Source organism: Rhea americana, unplaced genomic scaffold, assembly GCF_003343005.1.
Source record: "Rhea americana isolate MKP2758 unplaced genomic scaffold, rheAme1 scaffold_84, whole genome shotgun sequence".
Classification (NCBI taxonomy): Eukaryota; Metazoa; Chordata; class Aves; order Rheiformes; family Rheidae; genus Rhea; species Rhea americana.
This window is the reverse complement of record NW_028187023.1, coordinates 3724404-3737024: the sequence shown is the minus strand read 5'-3', so window position 1 is coordinate 3737024 and position 12621 is coordinate 3724404. Positions and strand designations below refer to the sequence as shown.

Here is a 12621-nt window from a genome sequence, read left to right as displayed (position 1 = left end):
GAAGAAGGTTTGAGATACTTTAAGTTCCCCATGCTTTTGTATAGCTAAATTGAGATCTTGGCAACGAAAYTGATTTTTAAACTATGGAAATAATGGTCAGAGAAGTTAGAATGTACTACTTAAAAGAAATATCTTCTCATGCTCTTGGACTGAGAGATAATGCATCAGATAAACATGTCTCTACTAAACTGTGTTACACGATAATGTGAACATCTGAGAAGGGTTTATGATTATGGAAGAAAATCATTATAACTTCACATCAGGAAATACCTACAGTTCCCTCATGCCCAACTCATCTTTAAGTCTACTACAAATTCCTGTTTGCATTGCTGATAAGTACTACATGACTGATGAGATCAAACATACCTGGTAAATAGAGACGTATTGCACGATTTCAACAAACAGATGAAACAGTGTTAGATGATCTGCATGAACTACAAAATCAACTCAGGTTTTGCCATACTTGCATGTATCCCAGTACTAAAATAAACTTTCTAATGAGTGAGCTCACTGACAAGAAAAATGTGGCTTTAAAATTCTAACTCAGGCAAGTTCTCAATAACAAAACTTTGTAAGTATAAAATACTAAGTTTGTTTGTTTTTAAATAAAAGGGCTCTCCAGAAAAGCTTGATGTCATCCAAAGCAGCAAAGGTTATTTACAGAACTAGTCAATGCTGGAGATGAAGCTAAAGACAGGGTGTAATTGGAGGTTCTATGAATGTCCTCCCAAAGCACAATCAATTTTTAATCTGTGCAASGTTATTGACAGTTTTCTCACAGAACTCTCATGAAAGATTCCAATGCTCACAAGACTCAATATTTAGGAATCTACTTAAGACACTTCTACAATTATCCTGGAAATCTTCTTTCCTTCTCATTCCTAGTTTTCCCATAGCATTCTCTTTGAAATATTTAATAGCATTACATTGCATATGTTTGAGCAAGAAYTTTTGTCTGTTTGTTTAAAGCTTTATGGTTTTATCAGGTTGTAAACAAAAGGCAAACTCAAAGTTTATATTTCAAARAAATAGTCAGTAATACACTTGGCCACTAAAGAGAAACACTTGCTACTTCTCACAAAGGGAGAGGTGCAAATTTTTAGCAAATTAAAGTCACTCAAATAATATTCCATTTACACTAGTCATAAAAATGACAAAACTAAGTCACTGATACTCAGGCACGCAAATCCAGATTACAACCTCATCCTGACATGACAAGAGGAAAAGGTGAAAGCATGCACTTGTTTCAAAGAAGCAAAAACCTCATCACTGAGTCGAAAGACAGTGTTATGGTTCACATACTACATGAACTGTATATTTGCAGTTTTGGGAATCAAAGAAAGCAACATACTGATGAGCTTACACAGATAAAAGCTGGAAGAGACTTAAGTGAGTTAGCATCCAACTAGAATGGAGTTTGATGTCTTCAGTCAAGTTATTTCCAGCACATTTTCCAGTTTTCTGTTTAACAAAATCTTACTTTGTTTCAAACCTCTCATAGACTAGTTCTGTATGTTGCTAACAGCTGAAGTCTACAGCAACATTAGAATTCATTCATCTACTACTTATTCCAGTATTTCTTTAAAATCTAGTCAAAACAACCTGTGAGGCCATTGGAATTTGAAGACTCTCTACTGCGCAAGGAAATATTTTCAGAGGTCAAAGAATTATCTTTAGCAGTTTTAGTACTGAAACTCACAGTTGTAGTCTGGACACTTCAAAGTTTTTTTTTTTTTTTTTTTTTAATTCTCTGAATAACAGCTTACCTATTATGAAGAATCCCACAAACTACAAGAGATTTTCAATGGAGACAGTTGGAAGTGAATATTTATCTTCTACTTGTACATTTGAAAATATTCCCCTATCCACCCTAAATAAAGTTACTAAATTTTAAAAAGTTACTCATGAACTGATGCTGAATTGTTTTAAACAGATGCAYAGATTAATTATTTGATAAATATTTAGAGGCAGTATGGGAAAATTTGATTTTCAACAGGAAAAGTCCAACCACCTTCACAAATAGAAATACAGAAATCAGAGATTATCGCTTGTACGAAACAACCAGATACGGCACAGGAATTCTATTACAGAGCTTCAAATAACKAGATCTCTAACCACAGTAATGTTCTTCCACTTATACAGTCCAATATATATATAAAAAAAAAAGCTAGGTGAGGATAACAGGTTGTTATTCCATCCCAGTTTCAGGAACTGGGAATCTATTCTAATAACTCAGTACTTGGATTCTAAATTGCTTCACAAATTGTAATACCCATGGCCTTTGCCACAGGGATTCAGAAACTCTACTCATCATCTATATGCCCCAAGAATTAGATACTAGTGAGAATAAAAGGCTATCGGTGCTGCCAGGCTATGTTTTGAAGACAGTAATTCAATTAAGTCACAGCCTGTTGCCCTCCTGCCCCTTCTCTGGATCCATATCATCTTAATCCTACCTGTAATGGCATCCGATCTGCTGCTTTCCCTTCCTGTCCTGTGTTTCTCCCATCGTTTTCTTCATTTATTGTTTCACATGAAGCTTCCTTTTCCACCCTCTCACATTCTTCCTCCCTCACAAAGCAAGAGCGTAACTTATAAAGTTCTTTCTACTTCAGACCTGGAAGGCTAAAGATAGTGACTCAAAGCAGCTCTTCTCCCACTGGCAGGGCCATACCCAGCAAGTGGAACGCACYGTCATTACCAGACTACTGCTCTTGCTGGGAAGCTTCTTTACTACTTTTACGTTTAAACCAGGAAGTGTTAATAGCTCAGGATCACCTAACTTACCACTTCTACTCTGGGGCTGCTTAAAATTTGGTCATGCTCTCCGTTAATCCACTCTTTTACCTTCCTGACTGGATTGAACAYAGACTAGGTATAATCCAGTAAGGTTTACCCTTCATAAAATGAGTCACAAATGCCAAATTAACCTTCATGAACCTTCAAAGCAAACAATTCTGCATGTTTTCTTAAGAGGCACAGCTTGATATGAACATATCCGCAGAAAGCGGAAAGAACACAGAAGCAGATACTACACTCGTACACTGAAAAGTAGTCCTAATATTTTTCATGTATGTTAACACATGCTCTATTTATCTTCCAGAGGAGCTGGAAAAAATGCTAATAGGATCTCAGTAAGCACAAGGGAGAAAAAAAAAAAAAAAAGCAAAAAGCTCAAAACCTGTATCGCTTTAGCAGTAGCAYAAAAATTAAAACAAAAAAGGGTAATCTTTCACTAACATAATTTGGAACAACAAATGCAGCAGTAGTGTTATTTCAGCCCTGATCTTCTTTCCTTATGACCAGAGCATCTCTATCCTCAGACACTCYCCCTTGCCAGGCCTGATGAACGGACTGTGCGTGTGAGAGCTTACTCCACTTATCCACCTGTATTAGCGGGTCTAAMAAAAGAGGATATCTGCCACACAAAACATCTCTTGGAAAACACGTTTGTTCACACCACTGAATTTTGGGTAGACTGCCATACCAACTAGAAAATTTAATTTTCAAAAAAAGAAAAAAGGAGGAGGAGGGAAGGGGGCAATCTTGCCTACACAAACTGTTTCCACTAAGGAAATGTTTCCAAGCAGATGTTTCAGGCTCCTAAAGAGCTTTACATCAAGAATAAATGTCTATTATTTATCTGATTTTTAACCAACCAGATGGCAGGAGCTTTGTGCCTCCCACTAGCAATGTGCCACCCCACACTGCTGTAAGCACAGTAAACACAGTTTCAGAAGAATTTAATTATAAAAAGTTCTAAGACTCCATTGCACTGCATTACTAGTGACTGTCCAGACAGCCTGAAAAAAAAAGTTACAGATTTCTTAAAGAATCTACTTTAATTTTGAGAAAGTCACAGTATCATATATTCAGATTGTAAAAGACTGATTGTGTATTATATTTGAATTGTATAAAGCTTGATTATTTTGGGTAAGATGAAGCATATTTTTCAGAAATATGAATGATGGCTTTAACCTTGGACCGATATGACAAACATCCTCCAATTTCATGAGTTATATTATAACAATGCATTAAAATAAGAAATACAAGGTTCCAAATTAAATAGATAAAAATCCCCTGGTATGCTTAAAAAACACTGTACACTTTCACAGTTAGATAGAAAAAAAAAATCAAGGTTTAGGATTATATATCTAGGGACTTCCAGAACCACAGAATCTAAAGCAAAACAGTAAAGTTGACTATTTTTCACATCTGTAATTAATTTTATAAAACATATCAAAGAAAGTCTGGACTGTTTTCAATTCTCCTTATATTGCAACTAGAGGGTACAGTTWGGTTAACAAATTATGATTATTTTCATATTTTATGGTATACCACAGCCTGGCAATTCTTGAAATTTTCCTCACTGACAGAGTAAGATTACATTCATTYAATCTTTAGTAGTAAACTACAGTAAGGTGTGTTAGAAGTGTTTTATCAGTGTTCTGAGCTAACTTGTAGTTTTATATTTTATATAACTCAAATTATAAAACTGACAGTTGCTCGAAATACTATGCCCCTAATAAGCATCAGTTCTAGAGACAGCCATGTTAATATTTTAAGTMGGAATTCTACATTAATGCCAAAAGTCATAAGCAATTCAGGTCACATATGGATTACTGCAAACACCCCTGCCAGGAATTTTTCCATATCTATCCCTGCTTTATCGGGTCACATGAAGCGGTCACTTATTACAACCATCTTAACTTCCCCCTCCACAGTGATTTTATTGACTACAGAAAAAGATGAGCTAATAAATAGTTAAGATATTCAACATAAAATGGAAGTACTATACAGGAGAAAAAGAAAAAAGAACTACCATGGGGTGCTAAATGAACTGAAGATACACAAACAAATTGTGATTTTCTTCTTATTTCAAGTTGCTAAATGAATTTGGATATGGAAATTATCCTCCTTCACATAGGAATTTCTTCCTTTAAAAAAAAAAAAAGTAGCTGAGCAAGACTCAAATGGGGGGGGGGGGAAGTAAGATTAAGAAGTCTCCAAGGAGCTAAATGTTCCCCCGCAAAGAACCAGAAGCTCCCCAAAGCAGATACCAACCTCTGCCCAACTATCTGTGACAACACAGACTGAGGCAGGAACTTATGCRTTACAGGTGTTGTACTGTTCATGAAAGATTGTACAGCTTCATTATTTGTATTTACGAATCTTTAAGGTTTCCCCCCCGCGCATTCATTAGAGAAAGTGCATCGAAAAGCGCCTGCGAAAGGCAGGGAATTAAGGAGCAACACGGCCTTTTCAAGGATCCCGCCTCCGAGATTCRGAAAGGCAGCCAGGTTTAGCTGACTTGCAGCGCATCATTACCCATACACCTGCCGCATTAAAACGTCCATGTCACCAAGGTTACATAAGGCCTGCATACCAAGTTCATCGTGCAAACTGCTACCGCCTACAGCAGATGCAGTGGCATGTGAGGCTTCTAAGTGGACACTGCCGTTTCTCACCAGCAAGGAGGCGCTAGCGCTGAGCCCAGCGGCCTGGCAGGGGGGGCGGGACTGCACTGGGGCCTGGGAGGAGGGCTGCTGGCCTTGCTGACCATCTTGAAGGCTACGAAAAAACACGGATTGGGGAGACATTACCGGGAAGGAAAGAACAACAGCTAGGAGTGAAGCAACACACACAAAACCACAACTTTCTTCTAAAGAGATCAAAGTTAAGAGTAAGTATAGGATTAAGCAGCCATTCGTTCAGCTTACAATAACTCATGAGTTCTGTACAACCAAATACTTAGTTTACCCAGTTACAACAGCAGCTTTAGAGATWCAGATCACGTACTACTTTAAGATTATTTTCAAGATTGTGTTTTAACTTCTGCAAGCCTCCTTCAAGCCTTTTCTGTAAGTGTTAATTTGCAGGCACAAAAGCAAGCTGCCGTGGGTTATTGCAACTGCAAAACGAGATGCCGCCTGCACGCACCAGCGGCTGTTCCAGCGGTCTCACAGTTAGGGTCTTTTCCGCTCGCCGCCGTACGGCTTGCTCAGCTGTTTAGTAGGCTGGGGGCTGTTTAATCAGACTAACAGAACCACCATCCTTCTTTCTTGCTATCAACCTGCACTCTAATTACAAAATCATRCAAAAGTCTGAGCTTAAATACCAGCCACACGTCATCACACACCTAGTAGGTAACTGTAGTTCAGGCAGCAGATCCAGAATTCTTTTCTGAATATATTTTAAACAAGTTATTAATTGAAAATATTAGATTAAGTTATTCATTAGCTCAGCTTATTTTAAACTTTTATTTTGGTAGCATTGCAAAAAGTTAGTATCTCAGTGTTCAGTATTCCTACCACAAAGAAATTCTTCTATACAGAAACATACATCTGCACCAAAAAAACAGTTTAAAATTCAATTTAGGCTACAGAGAAATCTACAGATTTGCAGATGTATGAGTAGACAATGCTTGAAAATGCTTGTTTTCCTCTTCACCTCCTTTCCACTCCAAAGCTAATTTGCTATGCTATTTAACAAAGTTGCTAGTGCCTTTTTTTTTAAAAAAATAGCTTGTTTAGTATTAACATGGCAGAGTCCCCGAATAAGTGACATTTACACTTGAAAAATCACATCTACCTAGTGAGATCAGTAATTCTATTAACATTCATTTTGTACATTTAAAGAAATCACGTCACACATTATTCAAGGGATACTCAATCAAATTGAAAAATGATCTTGTTACAAAAGATTAAAGGCTTTCTATTTTGTGATTTTATTATGAAAAAAATCTTAGAACACTCCCTTTGTGTTCTGCGATAAAGAACAAACTGTATCACCTACTGTTTTTAATATTTCACTGTAGAACAGCATCAAGCTGTATTCAGCAGGCAAATGAGGAAACTAGACAAACAAGATTTAGTAAGAGTTGGGCGAAAGGGTTATCTGGCATATTACTTGCTTAGAATAGGTTTTAAAACATTTAATTTTCAGGTTTTGTTAGAATACCACTGGGGAGGGGAAAACATGAAAATATGTACAAGAATAGGTGTTAAGAAAAGCTCATGCAAGATGAAGCAGACATGCATACAGCTGATAACAAAATCGCAAGCCATCATTACCATATTCTAGTGTATCTGAATTTGAATCTTAATTCAGTATTTTGCTGCTGTAGACAAAGCTCAGTGAGCTGCATGGCAACACAAGCCCTAAGGAAGCTCGCAGATGCACCAGCCTTCCTCATCTCCCGTAAGTATTATCAGTAACAGAACAACACTAAGCAACACAGCTTTCCCTTAAAGAATAGCTAAATACCACAAGGTAAATACAAGCCGTCTTTTCAGCAGTTACCCTTATCCRTCACAATAAGGGCAACTTTCCCCCTAAAAAATGGCAGAACACTGCTATTAGTAGCTTGCGTGGATATACGAGTTATTCTCTACCTAGTTAAAAAATAATCCTAAAAGTAAAAATCAAATCAGTCCACTCAGTTCTCATACCAGACACACATGCGCACATCATTAAGCACAAGGGATGCTAAAGCATATTTGCCTGAAGTGCCCAAAACACTGTTGACACTTAAAATRAAAGCAGCGTTTGTTTGTTTTTAAATAAAAGTACACTTGTGTCTAGTTTAGTGTCAAACCAGCAGGATTTACCAGACCATATTTTAATTTAAAGYATCTTTCATTGCCAAACAAATAAATATACAATACCATCATCTCTTTTACTAAAGATTTCATAGAAGAGAAGTATTTGTAATGGTAGTTTAAAAAATTCAGGTGAAACTCAACAGGCCCTAAGGGGCTATCCCAATTAGATCCAATTTCATGCCAGAGTTAAGAAATTAGGAGATTAAGTTTTTGTGGTAAGAATAAGAAAGAATATCAGGTTTAATAAAGATTAGTAAATCTAACAGTGTTTTAAGTTTAACATCTGAGGTCATACAGATTAGCAATATTAAAAGTAAAACTGAGGCAGGTCATACCAGCGTATACCAGAAATGTCTGCATACTTACAGTTATAGTCATCTAATACAATCCTTTAAAAATAGCTAAAATTTCCTGTACTACTTCATATTTCTTCCTTATGCACTAAATTCATACCTTACTGATACCAAGGGGTTTCTTCTTCTAGCAAYGAATAAAAAACCCAATAAAATCAAATTACCCATATAATGGCACTTTTTTTTCCCCAGAGTACTCATCTATAAATCTGAACAAAAACTCCCCAGATTTTTAAACACATTTCACTCCGCARTTCAAATGGAATTTGTCAAATGTGAAAGAATTTTTGCATTTGGCTGGGAACTTGACATAGACTAAGGCAATTAAACTCCACACCAAAGGACACTCATTCAGCATCACAATGCTGAATCAAACAGCACTTTGAGCAAAATAACCTCTGTCAGTAGGCAATTCTGCACACATGATGTAAATACCTATGATATTATACTTCTCTTCCAGATAGCTGCTCATGAAGTAGTAAGCTTTGTTATTATTTAGAAAGGAACAAATTCAGATAATGGGAAGACACACAAAGATGACATCTGGCCAGAATATTTGCTTCCTTTTTTCATCCTCAGGTATCTTGTCTGAATTCATAGTTACTACTATCAAATTTAGTTTTCTCATGCTCTCACAATGAACTCCAAATTAGACCCGAGAAACATTAATGACTGCACTAACATGTGAGAAGGGACAGGGGGTAATCTTTGTTTTAAACCGTGTCCTTCATTTGCATCACCTTCTACCTGTCTAGGAAAAACAAAACTCATTTTTACTCTGATTAGTTCATACCACCTCTTATATACAGAGACAAAACTGCACTACCATCCTAAAAGAGAGCATGAGCAAAACAAAAGTGATACAAGAGAATGCAAAAGTTATTGCAACATCCCTTACTGTGACGTTATTCGCTAACTGTAAGTGTTTAAGTGAGATCAGAAGTTTAAGAGAGACATATCTGAAATGAATTAGTTACTACCACATACTGCACTAACCACTAAAAACACATCTTCCTAATTTCAGTCCGTTATGTGGCCAAAGTCAATCCTTGATCTGTTAGATCTTAGGTACTGTTCTTGCAATCCTCCTGTCCARGGACAACGTAGAAATTCAGTCCCCAATTATTTTGGTGGTGCCAAAAAAACAAAACTCCTCCCCATCCTCTGTTTTCATATTTTGAAGTACTCTGTTTTGTTACAGCACAATTTCTAAATTTGCTCAAATTTCTATAGCTTTTTCCAGTTTAAAACAAGGCACAAGTATTACTGAAAAGCAAAGCCAGAATGCTCCTGTTGTTAGACTGTTAGCTTAGCAAATTGAGAATGATGGTTAAGAATGCGATGTATATTCTTATTTCTGCATAAATAACTTTTGAAGAGTTACTTGGACATGGATGTGGGAGTGCTCCTTTGACTAAGGGCAATATTCTGCTTGTCACATTCTTTAACACTGTAGGCAATCATGGAATTGATTTTTTTTAATATATATTTATTTACTTTACTGTGGTYGCTGTTTCTGCTGCTCAGGCTGACAAACTGAACACAGAACACTGCTATCTGTAACGTATCAGTAGGCTCACCACTGCTACCAAGTGAGCCAGTGAAGCTCAAGGAGCCTGGGATACATGAGTATAGTATATACCGCTGAGGCATGCAGAGTGCTACACGATTAGATTTAATATTGAGCAATATTTGGGGTTTTAGAATAAGAACATCATTAGTTTGTTATTTCTTTTCTGTTAAAAAAAGTTGCAGGCTATTTATACACTGCTTAACTTGTATTTTAGATGGAGCTTTCCAGGTATGATATAGCTCATTGTAATAGTCTGCCATTTTGTTATAGTGCTCATCTCTCACCATCTACAGAATTTGAGAAGCGATTATGTTACTAGTCCCTAATGCTTACTTTCCTAGTGGGAAGAGAACAACAAAATGAGGAGTAACAAACAACGGCATCTTCTTGGGACCTTCTCTTGCTTGAAAGTAAGAGCTTCTGAAGTATTTGTTAAAACTGAGAAAACAGTTTAGGTTTGTTAGCATTAGTTCATTTTGTTATCAATCTGGAACCAACTGTAACATGTTAAAGATTGGCTACCCTGTTCATTTTCAAAAGTGCCACATATACATGCACAATTCARCAAGCCCACAGTGACATGCAGTGACAGCTCAAGGAAATTATGGTGGGAAGGGAAGAAAAAAGTGCTTTTCTGGCAACACTGGTGGGTGTGGGGAGTAGTGGTCCGCTGCATGCATGCTAGATATGGTGGAACATTTAGATACCCTACCTGAGGGGTGATCCGATGAGCAATGTAGGAGGGGTAGGGTTACTCCCTGCATTGTGCCGGCGTCGTACTGCCTGACGCCTAAATGTGCTGCGTTCACGGCGAAATGTGACAGTCTCCTCGCTGGCTTGTGCTGCTGCATCAAGACAGACTTTAGGTCAAATAAGAACCCAGCCTAGATATGTAACACAGTAACTTAAGACTCCTCTCTTCCCCCTGGCCCTCCCCAAGTTAATGAATTTGGCTTGCAACAAGGAAGTAGCTTATGCACCAACTATTCAAGTAACCTGCCTCAGGCAGGATTATAAAGAATAATTATTAGCAGAGACAGATTTTTTGCTTTGAAAAAACAGCCTTTGTTTTTCTCAGATCCAAAAGGCTAAGTTGCCAGAAAAAAAACTTAGATACCCCAAAACTCTTCCTTTTACAGTGGAGGGATCAGTCTGTCTCTCCCTACCCATTTCTCTCATTTAACAGAGAAAAGGAGGACTCAGAGGACAACCTAGTAAGGTTTGCCACTCCTCACCATAAAAATGTGCTCTCAATTTTACAATTCTGCCAAAGTGAAATGGTTGAAGTTTATCACATCACATCCCCCCAGGAGGCAAATTTGTCAAAAAAAAGTGCTGGTGCTTAATAGAGTGCTCGTTTTTATACTAGCAACACTAAGATTTGGAGCAGGGGATTAAGATTAAGCAAGAGAATAGCTTCTGTTTAAGGCTCGTCTCTTATTATTTCAAATCCCCCTTCCCCCTCCCTCTCCATTTGTAGGGTGACACTAAAAAAACAAAACAAAAAAAAAACCACACAGAACAGCTTGCATATACTCAGAGAAGTCATCTTAAGACCTTTTACAGTTAAATTCCCCCATGCTCCCAGCCTGAGTCTAAACAGGACCTTCTCTGCAACTTCAGCTCTGGACTACTTCATGGTGTGCCTATGCCCCAAAGAATCTTCTGCTGAGCCAAGGAAGCTACTATCCAATTTCAAAGCAGAGCACTAGAGAGCTCAAATGGACGGGTAACAAAGAGAAGGAAAACAGGTGGGCAAGCGGTGAAGGAGGGTGGAAGAGTTTCACACAAAACCAGTGCAAGAATAAGAACATCTTAAAGCTGGGAGGTAGGGTGGAAGTCATAGCATAGTAGGCGAGAAGCCTCTTACTAGTGTGAGAAAACTAAGGGTTGTGCCAAGCCAAAATGAAAAGAGAAAACACTGAGGGAACAAAACTTTTTATGGAGAGGCAAAAGGATCACAGTCAGAATAGCCCACATTGACTTAAGCATGTTTCCCAAGTTACTAAATTCCTGTCAGTTAAACTCGCAAAAACTGCTAGCAAACAACATCACCTGGCTCTAACAGTGGTCTATAGGGAATGACAACCTACCGCTGCTAGGCTTGGCTCCTACAGCCCAAACAATAAAGCTAGTGTCTAATTCTACTATAGCTTATCAAGTGAATATTGTATAATGAAACTTCAATCTGTCAATTCTCCTTAAAACCTAGGAAGCTACATGAAAAGAGTACATTAAGACCAACATAAAGGTTAAAAGCATTTCATTACCAAAATGTCAGTTTATAATAGACATTCTTAATTAAATTCTTCTGTATATTTTCCTTGAAAACTATGGGATTGCCCACTTTCTCCCATGTCCCTCCACAACTGTTGCCTCGTTCTGCACATGAACAGATAACTGCTTTTCAGTATACTTCAGCAAGAACAGAATTTATTACCCTTGTGCTTCAATACATAGCTTTAAGCTTTATTTTAATACACAACTTATTCAAGTCATCCTCTAAAGCAAGAATTTTTAATCTCTTAAAGGATTTTTCTATACCTATTATATTTGAAGTATTGAGAAAGTGAAGCACATTAAACAAGGTAGCTTGAATCCTGACTTCTGGTGGATCAAGTTAATGTACAAGAGGTTAAAGTCACACACTAACTTTAGATGCCAATTTTCAATGCTTAATTTCTCCAGTGTATATATCAGCACAAAAATTTATAGTACATCTTCTATTGATTTCAGATGCTGTCAGACTTCCATGCACAGTCAGGCCACCGCTAAGCATCACAAAATAGAGAACAGAGCGACTGAGCTTAACCAAAACAAACATCTTAATTACCATTTTATAGCAACTATTTAGCAAGGCAGCATTCAAATTCAAGTCTTCAAGGTAACATCCTTAACAGGGAAAACATCTATTTTTCTTTTGATATCCCCTTTATTCATTAAAGATGTCACCTGTTGCAAAAAGTGAAGCCCAGATTCTAAAAATAGTAGAGTTCCTTTCTAAACAACTCAGATACATGACTAAAGTAAAGTCCATCTCAAGCACTGCCTGAGGCATGTTCTGCAGGGAAAGTGAGATTCGAACATGTTT

General features: G+C 37.3%; 1 protein-coding gene across 1 annotated transcript in view; it reads right to left on the bottom strand.

Moving 5' to 3' along the window:
* Window positions 1–12621, bottom strand: part of LOC146585245 (pecanex-like protein 1) — a 50607-nt gene that overhangs the window by 6004 nt on the left and 31982 nt on the right. Inside the window, exons 8-9 of the mRNA XM_085323358.1 lie at window positions 10243–10375; window positions 5387–5571 (exon numbers count right to left, since the gene is read on the bottom strand). Coding sequence (XP_085179484.1) covers window positions 5387–5571; window positions 10243–10375 — 318 coding nt within the window. The remainder of the gene's footprint in view (window positions 1–5386; window positions 5572–10242; window positions 10376–12621) is intronic.